At 32.1% G+C, this 21,187-nt stretch overlaps 1 protein-coding gene across 8 annotated transcripts in view; it reads left to right on the top strand.

Annotated features, from left to right (window-relative positions):
* pbx1a (pre-B-cell leukemia homeobox 1a) overlaps positions 1 to 17,450 on the top strand; it is a 133,180-nt gene extending 115,730 nt beyond the window's left edge. For 5 of the 8 annotated variants that reach the window (XM_073920766.1, XM_017358962.4, XM_073920768.1 and 2 more), the window contains 2 exons: positions 1,045 to 1,134; positions 12,217 to 14,071. In XM_073920766.1, coding sequence (XP_073776867.1) covers positions 1,045 to 1,091 — 47 coding nt within the window. In that variant the 3' untranslated portion in view covers positions 1,092 to 1,134; positions 12,217 to 14,071. 8 annotated transcript variants of the gene reach the window in all.
* Positions 17,451 to 21,187: the final 3,737 nt, after the last annotated feature.

The following is a 21,187-nucleotide window of genomic DNA, read 5'->3' as shown; positions in this document are numbered from 1 at the left end:
CTACTCCTACTTCTACTACTACTACTACTACTACTATAATAATAATGATAATAATAACAATAATAATATTATAATTATATTAATAATAATGACAATTATAATAATCATTATTATTATTACTATAATAATAATAATAATAATAATAATAATAATTATTATTATTATTATTATTATTATTATTATTATTATTATTATTATTATTATTATTATTTTATTATTATTATTATTATTATTATTGTTATTATTATTATTATTATTATTATTATTATTATTAATATTAGTAGTAGTAGTAGTAGTAGTAGTAGTAGTATTAGTAGTATTTAAAATAAATTAATAATAATAATTATTATTATTATTATTATTATTATTATTTTTTTTATTATTATTAATTATTATTATTATTATTATTATTATTATTATTATTATTATTATTATTATTATCATTACAATATCACAATTAACTGAAACCACATAATGTAATGTAATCATACTTAAATGTAATTAATTGATTGATAACTGATTAAAACATAGTGGATTTTAATGGGAATCATAATTTAGATGCATATTTTAAAAACTGTATTTAAATGCATTTATGTACACAAACAAACTGCCACATGTAATTACTTAATAATAACTGTTATTTTCTTTTAAACTTACACATATTTACAAGTATAGTAAAAAAAAAACAATTAAGATTAAAAATGGTATTAAAAATTAAATAAATTAGTTTATTTATATACTTTTTCATATACACATTTTTTTATTATTATAAAATATTTTATTATTATTATTATTATTATTTTATTTTAATCTCAAGTAATTAACTGAATTCCCCCTTATGATTAGACTGTAAACACAGATGTATTCCCTCATCTAAAATCCAGAACAAACCGTGTCTTGTTTGATATCTGCAGCACAAACATTTCATTCAACATTTGATGACCTTTTGGGCTGCCAATATCCTTCTGATATCAGGCTGACCTTTTCTCAGCACAGACGTCTTTGTTTTGAACGCTTTTGTGTGTTGTGTTCCGGTGTCTGCAGGTGGATACTCTTCGCCATGTTATCAGTCAGACAGGAGGATACAGTGAAAGCCTTGCTGCCAGTCAGATATACAGTCCACAGGGCATCAATGTAAGTCCGCACTCTCTGTTTTTCAAGCTTGTACCTGATTCTGCTGTTGTCTTGATGTGCTGCTGAGTTTGCAAGGGGGATTTGACAGACTGTACTGGGCAGCAGGAGAGACGTGTCAGCAAACATCCGCGTACACTGCTTGTGTTGGGGACATTTAAACAGTCTGACAGAAGATTAGGAAAAAATAAATAAATAAAAAATCTAGAAGGGTAATTGTGGTTCATCAAAGGTAAAAACATGGTATTGTTCAATATATTTGCTGTTTTAAATGTAATGATTACAATAAAATGCATATAAAATGTTTAATTAACTTAAATCCAAAAACTAACACTGAATTTAATCTAAAATCCTACACCTTAAATTGAAATGCATGAAACATGAATAAATAAATAAATAAATAAATAAATACATAAATAAATAAACAAATAAACTAATTTTATTTATAAATATATTAAAATATATAATTTAAAATAATAAAAAAATAAACAAAATAATAATTATTTAAAAATATAATTCAAACTAATAAATATTTTAGATGGATGTATGGATGTATGGATGGATGGATGGATGGATGGCAAACCATTATATTATTCAATTAATTAATAAAATTAATTATATACTTTAAAATAATAATAAAAATAAAATAAAATCAATTAAAACATTTAATTATAAACATTTAATATGAATGGATGGATGGATGGATGAATGGATGGATGGATGGATGGATGGATGGATGGATGGATGAACAATTCTTAAGATATTATTGGGACAACTTAATTGTATTATGTTCGATCCACAAAATTTGTAAGTTAACTCAATTAATTTGTGTTGGGATAACATGAATTAATTGTGTGGAACCCAGCAGTTTTTACCGTGATGGATAGAAATACAGATCACAGTATTGTTGACATCATCAATGAAAATCTCCAGAGTGTGAGACATAAAAAGTAAATCCTGTATTTTTATACAAAATTATTACCTGACCAAAGCAAGCAAACATGGAGTACAATCTATATATTGTACCAATCAGTTTTTTGATACAATTATCATTATTTTTCAGCAATAGTAAAACATTATTTTGATTTTAAACTCCTTATTAGCTTATTTAGCTTAATTTGTTGTCACAAGACAATACAAGTTATAAACAATGTGATTTAAACTAGGGATGTCCCAATCAAGTTTTTTTTTTACCCGCAAGTCCAAGTCCAATGATTCTATTTTGAATATCAGTTAGCTATGGCAATGTTGTCAACAACAACTTTATATCACCTCCAGACTGCAGGAATCCTCGGTTGTTGCTAGATCAGATACGGTTTCGGCCAGAAGTTTATGAGATTTATTTATATTATTTATTAAATTTCCCATTAATTGTATTTTTATAGCATCTACCTAAACACTAACCCTAAACCCACAGTACTGTAAAAACAGTAGTTGTACAGAGTATTGTTTATTCATTCATATTTTTTTTTCGGCTTAGTTCCTTTATTATTCTGGGGTCGCCACAGCGGAATGAACCACCAACTTATCCAGCAAGTGTTTTACGCAGCGAATGCCCTTCCAGCTACAACTCATCTCTGGAAAACATCCATACACACTCATACACTACGGACAATTTAGCCTACCCAATTTACCTGTAGGGGTGAGGCAGTGGCACAGTAGGTACTGCTGTCGCCTCACAGCAAGAAGGTCGCTGGGTTGCTTGTTCGAACCTCGCTCAGTTGGTGTTTCTGTGTGGAGTTTGCATCTTCTCCCTGCCTTCGTGTGGGTTTCCTACGGGTGCTCCGGTTTCCCCCACAGTCCAAAGACATGTAGTACAGGTGAATTGGGTAGGCTAAATTGTCCGTAGTGTATGAGTGTGTGTGTGAATGTGTGTGTGGATGTTTCCCAGAGATGGGTTGCGGCTGGAAGGGCATTCGCTGCGTAAAAAAACTTGCTGGATAAGTTGGCGGTTCATTCCACTGTGGCGACCCCAGATTAATAAAGGGACTAAGTCGACAAGAAAATGAATGAATGAATTTACCTGTACCGCATATCATTGGACTGTGGAGTAAACCGGAGCACACGGAGGAATCCCATGCAAACACTAGGAGAACATGCAAACTCCACACAGAAATGCCAACTGACCTACCCGAGGCTCGAACCAGAGACCTTCTTGCTGTGAGGCGACAGAACTACCTACTGCACCACCGTGTCACCAGTATTGTTTATGTTATTTATTACATTTCCCAATAAATTTAGTTTTTTTAATTTCTATTCCTTTACCTAACCCAACTCTAAACCCAACCATCACAGTACTGTAAACATTAATTGCTGTTATACAGTCTCAAAAAATGATGCTGTATTGATGTGCGTAGCCTTTATAATAATGAGCCTTTAAAATAATGAGAATATACACATATATTCGTGTCTTGATCGGGAGGTAACGTCCGATTCCGATCGAGGCTGAAACTGCGATTAGGCTCAATTTCCGATCACATGATCGGATCTGTGATGCAGTTCGGGAAATATTTATAAACTATAAAGTCTTAGGGTTGCAACCAGTGTTGGGTAAGTTACTTTAAAAAAGTAATAGATTACTAATTACTGAAAACTACTGTGAAATTGTAATCTGATTACATTACTAATTACTTAATGTAAAAAGTAATCAGATTACTAATTACTTTAAAAAAAAAAAAAAACTTACAAAATATACAAAATAAACTGCACCTCTATCAGTGATTTTTATTCACTGAAAAAAAATAAACATTACAATGGGTTGATCACAGAAACTTGACATAGGCAAATATATGCTGCACATTCTTGTCAAGCGACTTGTGATTTTCAACTAAGTGCACCTGGGATATTCGAGGGCATGCAAAATGCGCTCCCAGTAAATGTGCGTGCATGCAAAAGATGCAATATGTGAACAGCCCCATAAGGAGCTATGCTTCTCTTCACACTCAGGAGATACCTCAACTCCCAATCCTGCTCAAAATAATTTAGCATGTATAGGCTGGGTTGTATAGGCAAAAACTATATTTGTAACGTAAGTAACACAGTTACATTGACTTTTTTGTCCCACTTTATATTAAGTGGCCTTAACTAATATGTACTTACACAGGAACTAATAGTTTATTATAATGTACTTATTGTGTAAATAAATATATTTACTGTGTACTTATGCTTGATTAAATGCATGTATGGAATTACAACTGTAATTAACTTTTGTAATTACATTTGTAAATACACTGTTGACCTTAACCCACCCTTAAACCTATCCATGCCACCAAACCTGTCCACAACCCAACCTCTATCCCAACTTAAAAGCACCACAAGTGTTCTCAAATACATTATAAATACAGTAAGTACATTGTATTTATTTTTTTTGATGTAAGTACATAGTAGTTAAGGACACTTAATATAAAGTGGGACCGACTTTTTTACTGTAAACAGATTACACAAATTTAAAATGTAATTTTTTACGCTACTGCGTTCCTCAAAAACGTAATTAAAATACACTAACGCGATACTGTTGAATGTGTTACACCCAACTCTGGTTGTAACTATTATTCAAGTATTTAATAATCAAAATTATTATGCCTCCTGTAATTTAAAAAAAAAATAATAATTTATATTTTTCAAGTGTCTTTAATGGAGATAAGATTTTGTTTTCAACACATTTTTAGCAGTATATATATAAATAGTTTTAACTATTTTATATTATAAATAACTATTTATTTTGCAAGATACTTTAAAGTATTTTAAAAGACTTGTGTAGGTTCATAAGAGCATGTTTTTAAACAATTTTAAGGTCAGTACTATAAGTCCCATTCATACATTTTTTTTGATTGACTTGACAAATTATACTAACTTCAATTGACTTGCCCAATAATCCCTAAACTTAGAATAATTTGGCAAGTCAATCGATAAAAAAAAAAAAAAAAAAAAAAACCTTCCATAATCTGATAAATAATAAATATTTATTCCAGCCAAATTAAAATAAATAAAACATTCCCCAGTAGATTAATTATAAACTGTTATAAATAATTATAAATATAACTGTAAACATGTTATTTGTCTGTTAAAGAACATTTGGGAAATATTTGAAAAGGAACACAAATTTCACAGGAGCACTGACACATTTGAATCAACCGTAGATGTTTAGTTTCCTCCACAATGCATCATGCTGTGATAGTGTACAGTGAGCTATGCCATTTAATAGGCTACGCACCCCAGTCGTGCTGCTGTATTTGGGCTCGTGTGCTGGGGGAGGGAGAAGCGCACAGGCCAGCATGTAAAATCCACTTGGACAAGCCGTGTCGCCGGCAGAGGAAATTGATCAGACAGTCTCAAGGGAGGCTGAGCGGAGATTTGGGACAGCAATCCAAGTGCATTGGTCATATCACACATCTGCCACCTTAACAGCACTGACAGCGAGCCAGCAAAGTGTGAGCAGGGGAGGGAAAAAAAAGACAAACACAGTAACACAGGCTCTCTAAATAGCCGCTGTGGAAGTGGCCCAGTGTGTCTGTATGCCGTCTGTGGCTGATAGAGAGCATGATTGTGTCCCAGTGGTTTATGATGATGTAAATACCTCTCTTGTGGTTAGAATGCAATAGTCCAGGATGAAATGTAATGTAAAGAGACGTTTATGTCAATATGTTGTATGTATGTATAAATTATTTATTCATAAATGCAATCAAATCTGAAAACAAACAAACTAATTATTTATTTTATTTGCATTTCAGCATTAAGCAAGATCTGAATACATCGGGAATACTTATTTAATTATTATATATTTTAAATTAAATTATTTAATCAGTATATGAGATGACACTTTATCTGTTTTCAGATTTTAATGTAATTATTTGTAAATTAAAATCTGACAAGACATTAAATCTGATATTCTGTTCCATTCACAGATATTGAAGGTAAATATTTCTGAATTAAGAACTGAATTGGCATTATATATGATATTGCGTTTCAATTATTGGAGGGTAATATTTAAAAATAAAAACTGAATAGGCATTGTTTATGAAATTCTTTTTCATTCACAGATATTAGAGGTAAACGTTTCTTAATTAAAAACAGAACAGGCATTATTTATTATACTCTATTTCATTGACATATTGAAGGTACATATTTCTAAATTAAAAATTGAATGAATGAAAGAACAAACTAACGAATAATGAATAAATAATGAATGAATGAATGAATGAATGAATGAATGAATGAATGAATGAATGAATGAATGAAATAAAGTAGTTTTAATATGGATGAATGGACAGACAGAAAAACCAATATATTATTCAAATAATGAATAAAATTAGTTATATAAGTAAAATATAAAAAAATGGATAAACGGATGCATGGAAAGATAGACAGATAGATAGATAGATAGATAGATAGATAGATAGATAGATAGATAGATAGATAGATAGATGGATGGATGGATGGATGGATGGATGGATGGATGGATGGATGGATGGATGGATGGATGGATGGATGGATGGATGGATGGATGGATGGATGGATGGATGGATGGATGGATGGATGGATGGATCGATCGATCGATCGATCACAATATGTTTTGACATTTTGTGTCTGTCATGTGGAAACTGGTGAGTGAACCAGAATACACAGACAACTAAGATTCTTCCCAGATGAGATATACAAAATGTTGTTTTAACAGAATAAACAATAAGGCAGCAAGCAACAGGAAAAACAAAAGAGTCATTATATATGATATTAGGCTTCATTCTGTAATTTTAAAGATAAGTATTGAAAATGAAAAACTGAATAGGCCTTTTATATTATATTCGGTTTTATTCAGTGATATTGCAGGTAAATATTTCTAAAATAAAAACTGAATAGGCATTGTATATGATATTCTGTTTCATTTACAGCTATTGAATGTAAATATTTCCAAAATAAAAACTGAACAGGCATTATATTTGATATTCTGTTTCATTCACAGATATTAAAGATAAACATTTCTAAAAAAAAAAAAAAAAAAAAAAACTCATAGGCATTATAAACGATATTCTTTTTTATTCACAGATATTGAAGGTAAATATTTTTAAATTAAAAGCTGGACAGGCATTAAATGTGATATTCTGTTTTATTCACTGATATTAAATGTTAATATTTTTAATTAAAAACTCAAAAGACATGATATTTTTTAAGCATTTATTAATTTAAGATCTGAAAATATTAGAAATATTGTTTTATTATTGGTTATTATTTTAAATATATGCATTTAAGGACATTTTTATTGTGAGCATTTCTGAATTAAAATCTGAAAGGACAATTTATCTGAGACATTCTTTTAATTGCATAATGTTTCATATTAACATTTATGAATTAAATACGATCTAAATATTCAAGTTCATATTCTAGTATGAAGAAACAAAAAACATCATGATCACAATTATTTAAAAAAATAAATAAAATAATTCTGAATGTAAAGAAGAAATAAGAAATACAACATTTGTTGTATTGATACAGATTTAATCTGATTTTCTTTTTTTAAGATTTTTCACTTTATTTGCATAGGTATTGTGTAAATATTGCATAATTTAATGAAATCTTATTTTATTCATATTAAAATGAAGAGTAAATGTCATATTCAGTGTCATATTTCTTGCTGAAATTTCTAGTACAGATTTTAAAACCTTAACACAATTTATTTCACGTTTGTATCAAAATTAAACCAGGGAATTTTCAAGCCTAACCAGCTGTTAGGAATAAAGAAGAAAGCTGTGGCCTGAACATTTGCATCATAACGCACTGATAATGTAGCCAGCGAAAGTGTCTCAATCTTCCAACAAATTCACTGTCTTAAATAACATGATGTTTTTCCTTCTCCTCCCAGATAAGTTATTCTCCCTTTTTTTTGGGCTGTGGATAATGACGGCCTGAGACATAAAGCATTTATGTGGGGGAGCTTTTCCTCTCGCCCATGCGCTGTAATTACGCCTTTGAAATAGACATGGGGTGTCACCAAAGCTGAAGATTTGAAAAGTTTTTTTTTTTTTTTCTCTCTCCCGCTCTGCTCTTTCTTTTTTGATTACAGACTGCCTCTATCTAAAATAACAGGCTGGGAAAATAAGAGGCTGCCAAAGCCCATTTCTAGTCTTTTTTTCTGATGGCATGGAAATTGCTATTAATGCCCCAAATGCTCTTTAGGCAACCTGTCTCCCGGACATGAAATGGCCTCCATTTTAGGTGCCCATTATACTTTCATTCCTTTAGCCAATGTGATAATTTGCAATAATTGATTCCTCCATCATCTGTCTTTTGAAAATCATGTTCTGGAAATGACTCGCTATGACTCGTAATATGCAGCATAATGTCATTCCTTTTGACAGCCTCACTTTGTGACTCACTTCTTGCAGAAACGTGTTTATAGTGCGGGAATTCGCTATAGTCGCTCGGCGTTTAGATTTAGGGCTTGATGATAAAACGATAACTGTAATTGTCCTGATGGAATTTTCCGTGTTAAATTTATAAAAGAAGTTCGATATAATGTTTGCTGTGCACGCTCCTTCCTTAGTTACTTTGAATATAAAGCTTTATAATAATGTTCAAATACAGTCCTCAGCATATATAAGTACACCCCTCACAAATCTATCTTTTAAATTCAAAGTTTTTAATAGGAAATTATACAATATTATATTTGTGCATATACATTAGATTAGTCAGTACTGAAGCCAAATCTAGAGCTTATCTAACAGAATATCTCATGATAACTGTCCAAAAACTAGTACTCTAACAGTACATGTGATAATATTAAATACTAATTTATTAAAGAGGAAAAATCAAGAAAAGCAAAAAATCTGAAAAAAAAAAATTAGTTAAAGTTTTCTAGGTTGTAATTTAAAAAAATATGTACCTTTTGCTTGACTTTAATTGTATTATCTTTCAATTTCTAAATATGTTTGATGACAAAAATATTTTTTAATAAATATATATGTTTAATAAAACTGTTTTGTTTAAATGCACCAAAATACATTGTCTGTATGTAAAACAATAAATGTATACAAATATTAATTTTCAAAATGGGGTACTCAATTATGCTAAGCACTGAATAAGCAATAAATGTGATTTTAACCCTCTACCACACACATTGTGATAAATATATATATAAAAAAATTATATATATATATATATATATATATATATATATATATATATATATATATATATATATATATATATATATATATATATATATATATATATATATATATAAATTATGGAAACATTTATTTTTTAAGGTACTTTATGAAATGTTGCCATATGGCAACAACATCCAAAATAGGATGTAACTTAGAAATTTCAAATTTAAAACTTTCCTTATGTTTCCTTAATAATTAAATATTTTGTTGTTTAAAATTATTTAATTGGTGTTGTGGTATCATAAGCTTTAACACCGAACTTATAAATGACACCCTACTTTCCAACAACTCATACTCCAACAGCTTTCATTCATTCCATTCTTTTTTGCTTAATGTTAATAAAAACAAATCTAATATTGTAATATCTTGTATGTAACACATTGTAATACATATATATATATATATATATATATATATATATATATATATATATATATATATATATATATATATATATATATATATATATATATATATATATATATATATATATATATATATATTTAATGTAGCTACTAGCTAACTATGTTTATATATATATATATTATACTATATACTATACTACACCTGTCTTATCAGCATCTGGGATAACTTACCTTAACTGATAATGGAAGGATGATCACACACACATGGTTAACTTTAGACTTTATAACGTTATAAATAATCTCTTCAAAGAATAAAGCGAAAGCAATAGGTGCTGCTTACAAAAAGAAAAATCTGGAACTCTTGCAAGCAGCAGGACTGTGGGTGCATGTTCAACACTTTTTTTTTTTTTGTCTAGTCTATTTGAAAGAGAACCAAGCACATCAGTTGTGTTTCAAGGCCCAGTCAATAGTTGCTTCACTCAAGGAAACGGGAGCAGGCACGCGTTTTAAACAGTCGTTTACATCACCTCAGCTGTTAGCGCGAATGATTATTTCCTCATTCGGTATTCACCTGCTTAATAATTTTTTTTTTAGGCAAACGCAATTATTTTTTGTCAGTTTTGTTGCTCCTCAATTCTAAGATCGCCTTTGCATCCATATTGGACCATCCTTATTGTCTAACCTTTTTTTAAGAATTATTATCTGGGAAAATTATTTTCAACCAGCCAAAGTGGCTAGTGGGCGTGTCTGTTGAACCCGCCATCACTAAAATCTACCCGCAAAAGGTGGGTTGGCAGGTGTTAATGCCAAGCCCTCGTTGTTAGGATATGTGGAGGCTTATATCGTGATATGAGTTTTTTGTCATGTCGCCCCACCTTTAAACTAAAGAATAATTTTGTCTGTTATAAGGTCAAAGTGTCAGATTTTGCTATTTTAACTCCAAAATTAATGGTTTATCTTGGACAACAATAATGTTAACAAAAAATATTGTACGTAAATGTATATTACTGGCTGTCCTGTGCATAAAAAAATTAAAATAAATAAAATAAAATAAAGAAAACAGTTCAACAGCTTATGCCTTCTTTGCCTATATACCTAGTAGTGCCAATACCATGATCTGTCATTTATTTAGCTATATTTGAAAACAGAGTAACACAAAAACTTCTGTTCTTCTATTGGTCAACATCACAGAAGTATGAATAGTAACACTAGCTGGGTTTACATCTTAATGTGAAGCAAATCTTTTAAAAAAAAGAAAAAAAAAGAGAAAAAATAGAATTGTAAATAAGTTGCATTTTCATCAAGTTCTTAGAGTGGCTGACTTTAGTATTGGTAACCTAGCAACCAACAGTAAACAAGGCAATGTCACAGTTATGTTTACTACATCATAGCAAAGTTCCTTTAAGGCAAGTCATTTCACTTGGCGGCCATCTTTGAAATGTCTCTCTGGCATTCTATTTGAATGGGGAAATATTAAATTCTCCAAAATGACTTGCCAAGCTTACGATTACATTTCATATTACGAATAACCAATGACTGCGTTATTCTCCATATAGCAATCACTGATTGGATTCTGTAATAAAAAGGCGGTGCTTCATTCGCCATATTGACAGTCACACTTTTCCCATTCTAAAGTATACGAGAGACATGTCTTGTGTATTCTATAGTCTTTGATCATAGTTTATTTGGTAAAGAAATTTCCGTCTTCCACTTTTCACACTAACCTACATGCACTTTCAAAACCACCAAGCCACCAAAAGCTAGCATAAAAATATTTTTGGGGGTGGCAAATTAAGGGACTTTAATCTGATACGTCATCACTCGTTTCTCATGTAATGGAAACCCAGCTACTGATGTTTATGATAGCAGTAAAAAAAACATATTCTAACACTTAAAATGAAGGTTTAACTTGCAAAAATGCCACCAGTAGGTGGCAACACTTGCTCAAGAGATTTATTTAAAAAAGCTTATCCGCTAATGGAACAATCTACATTTTTATATAAGAAAGAGTATTTTATTCAAATCAATTTTATTAATTCATTCTGATAATTTATTGAATTTATGAAAATGCAACAGTTAATGCTTGTATTACAACCTCTAGTAAAGGACATTAGTCTGTTTGGTTATCCATTCAGAATAATAAGAGAATAGTGATCTTTGTTTTAAAAACAGCAAAAAGTGTGTTTTTCAGTTTATCCAGAATCAGGCAGCAATTATCAACTTGATTATACAAAATGAAAATTAATTTTTTTATTTTTTTTAAGCTTGTATATTTTGAACATTTGGACTTCACTCAGAAACAAAAATATGAATCTTTGAATGCCTTGAAATGAATTAATGAATTAAATTAAATTGAAGGGTTTTTTTTTTTTTTTTTTGCCAATTATCAAAATTGACTGGAATGTAAAATATAATAATGATATTTTTTTTACATCGTTTTGATACATCGTTCAGCACATTTAGATTATATGACAGAGTTTGCAGCTAATCACCTGAAGTGTTGTTTTTTGAAAAAAAATGCACATTTCCTAAACTTTTTTTTTTTTCTCTCACAAAAGGCAAACGGCGGCTGGCAGGATGCCCCGACACCGTCCTCAGTGACCTCGCCCACAGAAGGACCCGGGAGCGTCCATTCTGACACCTCCAACTGATCCGCTTCATTCATCTTCACCATCTTCAGACTGCTCCACTCCACATCAACACATCCGCAGATCTGGATTACTCTCCATCATGGTCACACACAATCATGCCGTACCACCGTGGAACATTTGGAATACTTTACAAGATTTTAGAAAACAATTATGAATAAAAAAAAAGACAAAAAACAACAACAAAAAAAGATGTGTTTGTACAGTTTTCACAGTGTATTTTAGGTGGCACAGGGCGACTAACTAACCTGTGACTGTTTCAGTCTTATTGAGGCTATTGTTAATGATGGAACAACCAGTCGTCGTGTTTCAATTTAAATGCTTCATTCTACCTCTCAGCAAAAAAAAAAAAAAAAAAAAAAGGAAAAGAACAATTTTGTTTTCTAAAAAAAAAAAATGTTAATAACAGATACCACTTGATATAGTGCTTGAGAGGAAGCTCTCCTTATTGGTACAGTCAAATAATAATGTCTCTTTTATTCATTCATTGTGATATCTTGACTTTTTTGTTTCTTTGTTTGTTGTTTCCCTCATTTTATTTGTCAGAAAGCTCTGATTTTCTGAATTTCACAGTTTGTGCCAGACAAAGCTAACCTTTATTATACATGTTTGTATAAAACACTCATTTGGAAGCTGATTATTATGTATTTCCTCCATTAGATAAAGGTACAACTTCACTTTTATCATAGAGAGCAGTCCAAACAACTTCTGTCATAGATTTCATTTGGACTCATTTCCTCACTCTGTTTGTTTTTGAGGACACTGTCTGCGAGTCGATGAAAATATAACTGATTCCGGAAATGGCGGAAGCATCAAGTCATTACGGCCCATAATGACATTTCCTCCCCGCTTTCACTTCAGATTGCTTTTAAACGCTCCCTTAGTCCCTTTCCCCAGCAAGTGAAGGAATTTAACATAAAGAGCGAGATATTAGTTTGATTTATACAAACGGTACCCCAAATCATAAACAAAACAAGCACTAATGCTCTTTATTTTTTGAAATTTGTTCCCTTTTTAAAAGTGTTATTCTTTATCATTATTTTTTTATTATTATTAGCAAAAGTCTGCATCGGTATGCCATGTTCTAGCAAATGCTAATCTGAGGTATTGTTGTTTATCCTGTAATTTGAAAACCAACTGTGAGTGTACAGTTTTTGAAACAATAATGTACATTTAATATCATCAGAGTGTTGCTGGTGAGCAAAATCCTTTTGTGTAAATGCTTTAAAAGAATATGAAATATCATTCTCATCGCTGTTCCAACATAATGAGCTTTTCTCAGTTTTATATAGCCGAAATGCAGGGGGCATTTACACGACACCTCTTTCTACTTATTTTGCATTTTGTTTACAGTCACAGGTTTTAAAAATATTGCTTTTTCTGTCTTTATGTCAGGGGTGTCAAACGCAGCCCTGCACAGTTTACCCTGCTCCAACACACTAACCTGTAGGTTTCAAATAAGCCTCAATGACTCAAATAGTTTGATCAGGTGTGTTTAATTAGGGTTGGAGCTAAATCGTGTAGAGCTGCGGCCCTCCAGGAACCGAGTTTGACACCTGTGCTTTATGTAAACTAAAAAAGGTAACATAATATAAGTTGCGTCCCAAATCGCATACTTATGCACTATTCTACTCCATTTTGTAGAATAAATAGTGTCAGTAGTGCTGCGTTCACACTGAAAACTCTAAAACTAAGAAGTGCACTTTAATTACCCAGATGATGCACTTATTCAACCGGTAAAATGAAGTAAAATAAAGTTTTCACGCACTCAATGACTGCAGTTTTGCTCATGTAGTGGAAGGGGCGGAGCTATCGGGCACACATGTTGGATTACTTTATTTATTTTTATATTGTGAAAGCAAAATTCTCCTATGAGAGTGATTACAGTGCCTGCTGATGAAGAATGCTGTACTACTCACAGCAGGTATTATTTGGTACTTTGATCATTTATTTCACTAATTTGACAGTCAAACGTCATCAGGGAAATGGGTCAAATTTCCGCTTAGTAAAAAACAAAAACATCAGTGTTCCATTTGGGACAACCCTATAAATATATTCTGTGCTGTTGAGTGTGTACATGCATAAGTACATAGTGCATCAGTGCATAGTGTGCCATTTGGGATGCAGCTATAGTCGTTTTTACTGTTTTTGCAATGTGAACGGGATAGTTTTGAAAACGTCATCTGTATTTAAAGTTTTTCAAAAACATAAAGAGAAAACTTTATTTTGATGGTCTGTTTGTTGAGTTTAAGCTACATTGCATCTAGATGTCAACCTATTCTTATTTGATTATAAGTAGACTGTTAGGTTGAGGTTAAGGTTGGGGTTAGGGTCTGGGCCGGAGCAAGCTGAACTGCCGCTCTAGGCAAAGGACGGTCTGCCACCCTAGACGCAGATATAACTGAGATATAACTGAGGGCACAAGAGGTGGGGGTAGTGTCGGGGACGCCGCCCTCTCTATTCTGCCGCCCTAGACATGGTAAGGGCGCAGGTGGTGAGGGTAGTGTCGCGAATGGCACCCTAGACGCAGATATAACTGAGATATAACTGAGGGCGCGAGAGGTGAGGGTAGTGTCGGGGATGCCGCCCTCTCTGTTCTGCTGCCTCTATGGATGTGCTGGCCCTGGTTAGGGTTAGTGTAAGTTGAAATGTACTTGCAAAGTTTCTTAACGTCAGTTAAAGTCGGTTTAGCAGCAGTGTCAACAGATATTAAGCGTACAATCTACTAATGCTTAAATGGACCATCGAAATAAAAAAAAAATTAATTGTTACCAAACTTTTGTTGTACATCAATATCATGTGAACACATCTAAATTGAAACCTTTGAAAACAATAACATTATTAGCTCCATGTAAACTACAAAAAAATTTATGATAAAAGTAACTTCGGGATGTGTTTTTGAAAATGGTAAGATGAAGGTATTAATTTTTCTGTTATGTGAACTTACTCAAACAGAAATGGTTAGAAATCTTTAAAGTGCTACACAGATTGTAGGGAATCTGTTTTTTTTTTTGTTTTTTTTTGGAAAGATTTTCGATAACTTTGGAAATTGTTTGCTAAATTTTCACTATTTATTTTACAAAAATACAGAAGAATCCTTTTTTAGCATCTCATAAAAACGACATTGTTATCATTATCGAAAACTACAAAAATATGATTATGTACAACAGTGATGTCATGCACTTGTGTGTTCAGTATACACTCATGAGCCAGAAGCTAACAATCAACAACAGTGGACTACAGGACTGTATGTGTGCAGATTCATAGTGTTTCCTCACAAAGTTTTCTCAGCCAACTACTAAATGCAGTTTTTTTTTATTTATTTTTTTATTCATGTTAATCAATGTTGTCACCTGTTTTAACTCACAGATGATGTGTAAATGTATCCAAACTGCAAAGACCACTGGCATCATTTCCATATACACCACAAAAAAAAAAAAAAAAACATGAATTTGTAAAAATACAAAAGTCACATGTACTACATTTTAAGTCCATAGGGATAGGCTTGTACAACCAGGGTGGACAACAGGATTGTGTGTGTGTAGATGTGTAGTTTTTCTTTACAATCTGACATCATGCCACCTGCTGGCCTGGCATACAGAACACAACACTTTTAAAGTCAGATCCCAGCAGACACAAAACATCATAAGACGTTAATATTAGGTTAGATTTAGGTCGCCAGCATCAAAAGACAATTTTGACATCCATTAATGATGTGAAATGACGTTGATATTTGATTGATGCCTTAGAAAGTGGCCAAAATCCAACGTCATATTGGTCAAATACTGGCATTTATTCTACAGGTATGGCAACCAAAATCCAACGTCTATATACGTCCTAGTGGTAACGTCCACACAACCTCAAGCTTTAGCATCATTAAACGTTGATATATGTTTGGTTTTAGGTTGTGTTGGAAAGTAACCAAAATGCAATATCTATTTCACAGGTTCTGACGTCAACCCGATTTTCATTTCCAAACAAAATGCAACATCCTATGACATTGGGGTAGAACGTCAGTCTGATGTCATGTTGACGTTCTGTGCCTGCCGGGGTCAGTGTGAATAGGATTGTTTTGACAGCATTGTCTTCTGTACACAAAACTATTTCTGCACATCGTTGTTGTGCAAACGTGCCCTCAGAAACGCAACACACGGGCATGTTTACTCCAGTAATTTCTTAGACCTACTTATATTATTAATGCCACCGTTTCCATTGTGAAATCATGACAGATGAAGCTCTTTTGCCTAATTGAAGAAAATTATCTTGAAAAATCCAATAGTTAACTAATTTTTGTTGAAAATATATCCCTGTCCGTCAGGGCTCCAGCTAATGAAGTTTGTTTTGCAGTACATCGAATCAGAATCCATTTAAATGGGGGAAGTCATTAAGTTAATACGATTTGAACATTTCGACGGTCACTCTTAGCTGTGTTAATGCAGGTAAAGCATCCCCGAACACAGAAATCCTGCTTCTGAACAAGTTTTAAAAGGTGATTCCAGTCACCCGTCTGTGTTCTAATGTATATTTATTGTTAATATGACATTGCTTGTTATATCATCACTGCCCCCTGTTTATTTATTCTCGCTAAAACACTCGTTCTACCAAAAACATCTTTCCAAACAATTGCCAAAAAAGGAAGAAGCTCCGCCTCTTTGATGGATTTTGGGAGGGAAACGTTTGGGAACGTTCCATCGCTGTTCTCTAAAACCAAAAATGTACAAACTGAAAGTAGCTTATGTGTGTATAAGAAACAGAAGTATGTGACGGATATTTCACTGCCTGTGTCTTCAATAATGTCCTTCATTTCTTGAGTTTCCTTTTGTTTATCAAGATGCCACTTTCGTTTTGTGATAGTTTGAAAGTAATCATGCTAAAATGAAAATCAAACATGCATCATCTGTTATTTGAACGACACGCACTCTAGTTTGCTGATGGTTGCCATTGTGAAAATGTATATATATTTTGTGAAATAGACTTGACCGCACCTGCTATAAATGCATTATTAGACTTCACGATTATGTACCATATGAAGCATTGAATTCCAGACTATTCTGTTTGGGTTCTCCCTCCCCACAATTTCCACCAACTTTGTCTCAAAATTGACATGATTATCATCAATAAATGTTGTATTGCTCACTGAACAGTATTGATACACATCGGTATGTATTTTTGTGAGATTTCTCTGTTTTGTTATTATTTTTTATAAAAGGTTTTACAGGGTGTAAGGCTTTTTTTGTTCTCTAATTCATGTTTGGGGACCATTTTAAGACAGAAAATATGGGTGGAGTGTGTCACGATAGTTAATTCAGTTCACAGTGAGATTTTGCACACTTCAGGTTTAATATCACACAATTACTCAGCCTGAGATTTTAAGTTCAGCCCTCAACAAATTATTTTATTTTACTTTGTTGCATGTGTTTTGTTTATAATAAAATACTGCAGTGTTTTGAGTAAATCATGATTTTTTTTCCCTTTGTTTACAAATACAGTATATACTGGTAAAAATGCTCTAAATTAACAGTAATATTGTAGAAATAAAAAATGAAATCCAAGTTTGCGTAACTTAAATTTTCACACCATAAACTATTTTGGTCACACTTTATTTTGATGGTCTGTTTGTTGAATTTAAGTTACATCTACATGCCAACTAATTCTCATTAGATTATAGGTAGACAATTAGGTTGGGGTTATGGTTAGTGTAAGTTGACAAGTACTTACAAAGTTTCTTATAGTCAATTAAATGTTTGTTTTTTAAGTACGGTCTACTTATTAAAAACAGTCTACTAACTAAAATGGACCATCAAAATAAAGTGTTTCCATTATTTTTACAGTTTTTATGATTGTTTTGCCACACATTTCAGAACCCTGATGTCAGTTTTCAGAACTGTATACACAAAACTCTAAACAGTCTTCTTTTTTTAGAGAAGCCTTGCATTTGCAGGATCATCAATTCACATAAATCTTTTGTAATGCAAATACTACAGGAAAAGAATAATAATAATAATAATAACAATAATAATAATAATATTAACAACAATAATAATAATAATAAACAATTATTAACAATTATTAACAATCTTTACATACTCACTGATGTGTAACTATATAATACAACTTTCAGTATTGTTTATACATAAGTGTAGAGGAAATAGTACAGACGTCATTAAACTCAACGTTAGTAAAAAAATTAAAAAAAGAAACAAAATAGTTTAAAGTGTTTCTCACTGCACGTCCCCAATAGAAAGCTGATATATGTCATGCTATATGGCAGGGGGGTCCAAACTCGGTCCTGGTGGGCCGATGTCCTGCAGTGTAGCTCCAACTTGCTTCAACCTCCCAGGACATTTGTAGTACATCTAATAAGACCTTGATTAGCTGGTTTAGGTGTGTCTAATTTGGGTTGGAGTAAAATCTGCAGGGCACCAGCCCTCCAAGACTGAGTTTGGATATTCTTGATATAAGGCAACTTATGCTAATTACAATTGGATTTTGCATACTGTGTGTGTTCATATACAGCCGTATATGAACACCTATATAAATTAAAGGTAATAGAGTTGTAGGTAAAGTATATACAAGTGTATATACCCCGTGTTCGCGTGGGAATGAATGTGTATGAATGTTTCCCAGTGATGGATTGCGGTTGGAAAGGCTTCTGCTGAGTAAAACACATGCTGGATAAGTTGGTGGTTCATTCCGCTGTGGCAAACCCAGATTTATTAAGAGACTAAGCCGAAAAGAAAATGAATGAATGAAGATATGCATAATAGATAATATATTTAACATTTGTACATATTTGTAATATTGTTTTTTTTTTTTTTTTTTTTTTTTTTGCATGTATGACATTTATTTTATATATGTGAAATCCAACTAGTATGTCACATATAATTTGCATATATTCCATAAATCAGATTTCCAGTTTGGCATCAGTGTTTCTATCACTCTGGTGTTGTGTATTTGGCCACGGGTTCTACTCCACATCACAGTGGGGTTTTCATTAGTAAAAAAAAAATTGGAAAGATCCTTCTGCCAATGCAAATCCATGAGATTATATACAGTTAGGTCTATAAATATTTGGACATCGACACAATTCTAACATTTTTGGCTCTATACACCAACACAATCAATTTGAAATTAAATAAATGTATCAGATGAATGCTGCAGGAATTACAACAGTTTGCAAATGTGCCTCCCACTTGTTAAGGGCCCAAAATTAATTGGACATTGGAGAAGAGACAATTATTTATTATTCTAGCTTTCCTAGTAAACATAACCTAGTTAAATCTTAAAATAGCACTTTAATCTGAACCAAAGACTATAGAATACTTAAAGAGACTTTATCTGAGTACAACTCGCAAAATAACTAGTAGTATGCTTGGACTGTCATCATGTGAAAGATAAAACATATGTTTAAAAACGCGTGCTTGAAGACTCAAGCTTTATGTCACTACTGAAATCAAAAATGAATGAAGGCAAAACTAAACAAGTTGAATATTACTTTAACATGAGCATGACTGAAAACTACATTTTATCGATCTGTGCCAATTTGGGGCTTCACTTCTGAAGAATGCGGAGAATCAGTGGTGTAGTCATGGCTATATCCACATATACTTCATATGTCTATTTTTTTCCATGTGCTTTTTGGGTATTGCGACTTCTGAAGATCAATAATTGCATATATCCTCGGTATAATCAACTGTTTTGCTGATTAAACTTCCCCAATGTATTTGTATTCGCGAAACACTGTGTGCCAAAAGTTTTTTTTTTGCGCCATTCCTCGCCCAATGACGCAGCAGCAACTGTAAGCACATTTAATGAGAGTTTTTCCAAGACGACAAGTCAACTGAATGAAGTCTCAGTGAAACGTTAGGGTAAAATTATAAAGCAGCATGGGTGTCGCTTTAGCCCTCCTACATTTCTATTCAGCTCCTTTAAAACATTTGTGATTTGCTTATGAACTGTACACTACTAAATGATCACCTCAGTCCCCTTTAATTTTGATATGAAAATGGCGGCAGATTCCCACTTCTCAAGTTTCAACTCGTTTTTCATTTAATCAGCAAACCACATTTTTATAGCCATATTTATATAAACCATATTTGCAGTCTTGTATCACATGTACCCCAATGGGTCATGGAGGAGCAATTAGGTTTCCCCATCTACTTTGCTTCCTTCATTAACACAGCTGTGTCCTCCAGTGAAAATGCATCTCTTAACAGACATTTCACTATGTTTATTTCTAATTAACTAGGTAATTTCTAATTAACTATTAACTATATTAACTATTAACTTTTAACTAACACATTACAGTGCATGTGGCATTATGGACATCATACATTCATTCACAGGATTAAACACATTGACAGAATCACTCAATGGATATGTCATAATTTTAATTACAAATTAGAGTGACTTCTGAATCAAATATGTTTTGTATCATATTAAAAAATGATTTCTTATAATGACATATTATGAAAGTAAAATATGTAAATTAGGCTGTACTTTTTTTAAATATATATATATATATATATATATATATATATATATATATATATATATATATATATATATATATATATATATATATATATATATATTAGGGATGGATTATTTCCCGATGTGTAAGATGTGTGACACGCACAAGGGAGGATGGAGGTAGCAAGAAGAGGTGGATATAAAGAGCTTTTTCTAACGAAAAGTGTAAGTCACATAAACTCAAGTTCGCTACTGAATGAGTCCATCATGATAATGCCGTTATGCTAGTGTTTTCACCGCTTTTACGTTCAGTCTAACGTTAAAACAGACTAACGTTAGTCTGTAAACAATATTCCCTGAACTGAATAAACAGAATAAACACCTACATGTAAACGTATATGATCCTGCC

The sequence above is a fragment of the Danio rerio genome, chromosome 2, assembly GCF_049306965.1.
Source record: "Danio rerio strain Tuebingen ecotype United States chromosome 2, GRCz12tu, whole genome shotgun sequence".
Classification (NCBI taxonomy): domain Eukaryota; kingdom Metazoa; phylum Chordata; class Actinopteri; order Cypriniformes; family Danionidae; genus Danio; species Danio rerio.
The sequence above is the reverse complement of the archived record's forward strand: the minus strand, read 5'-3'. Positions and strand labels throughout refer to the sequence as shown.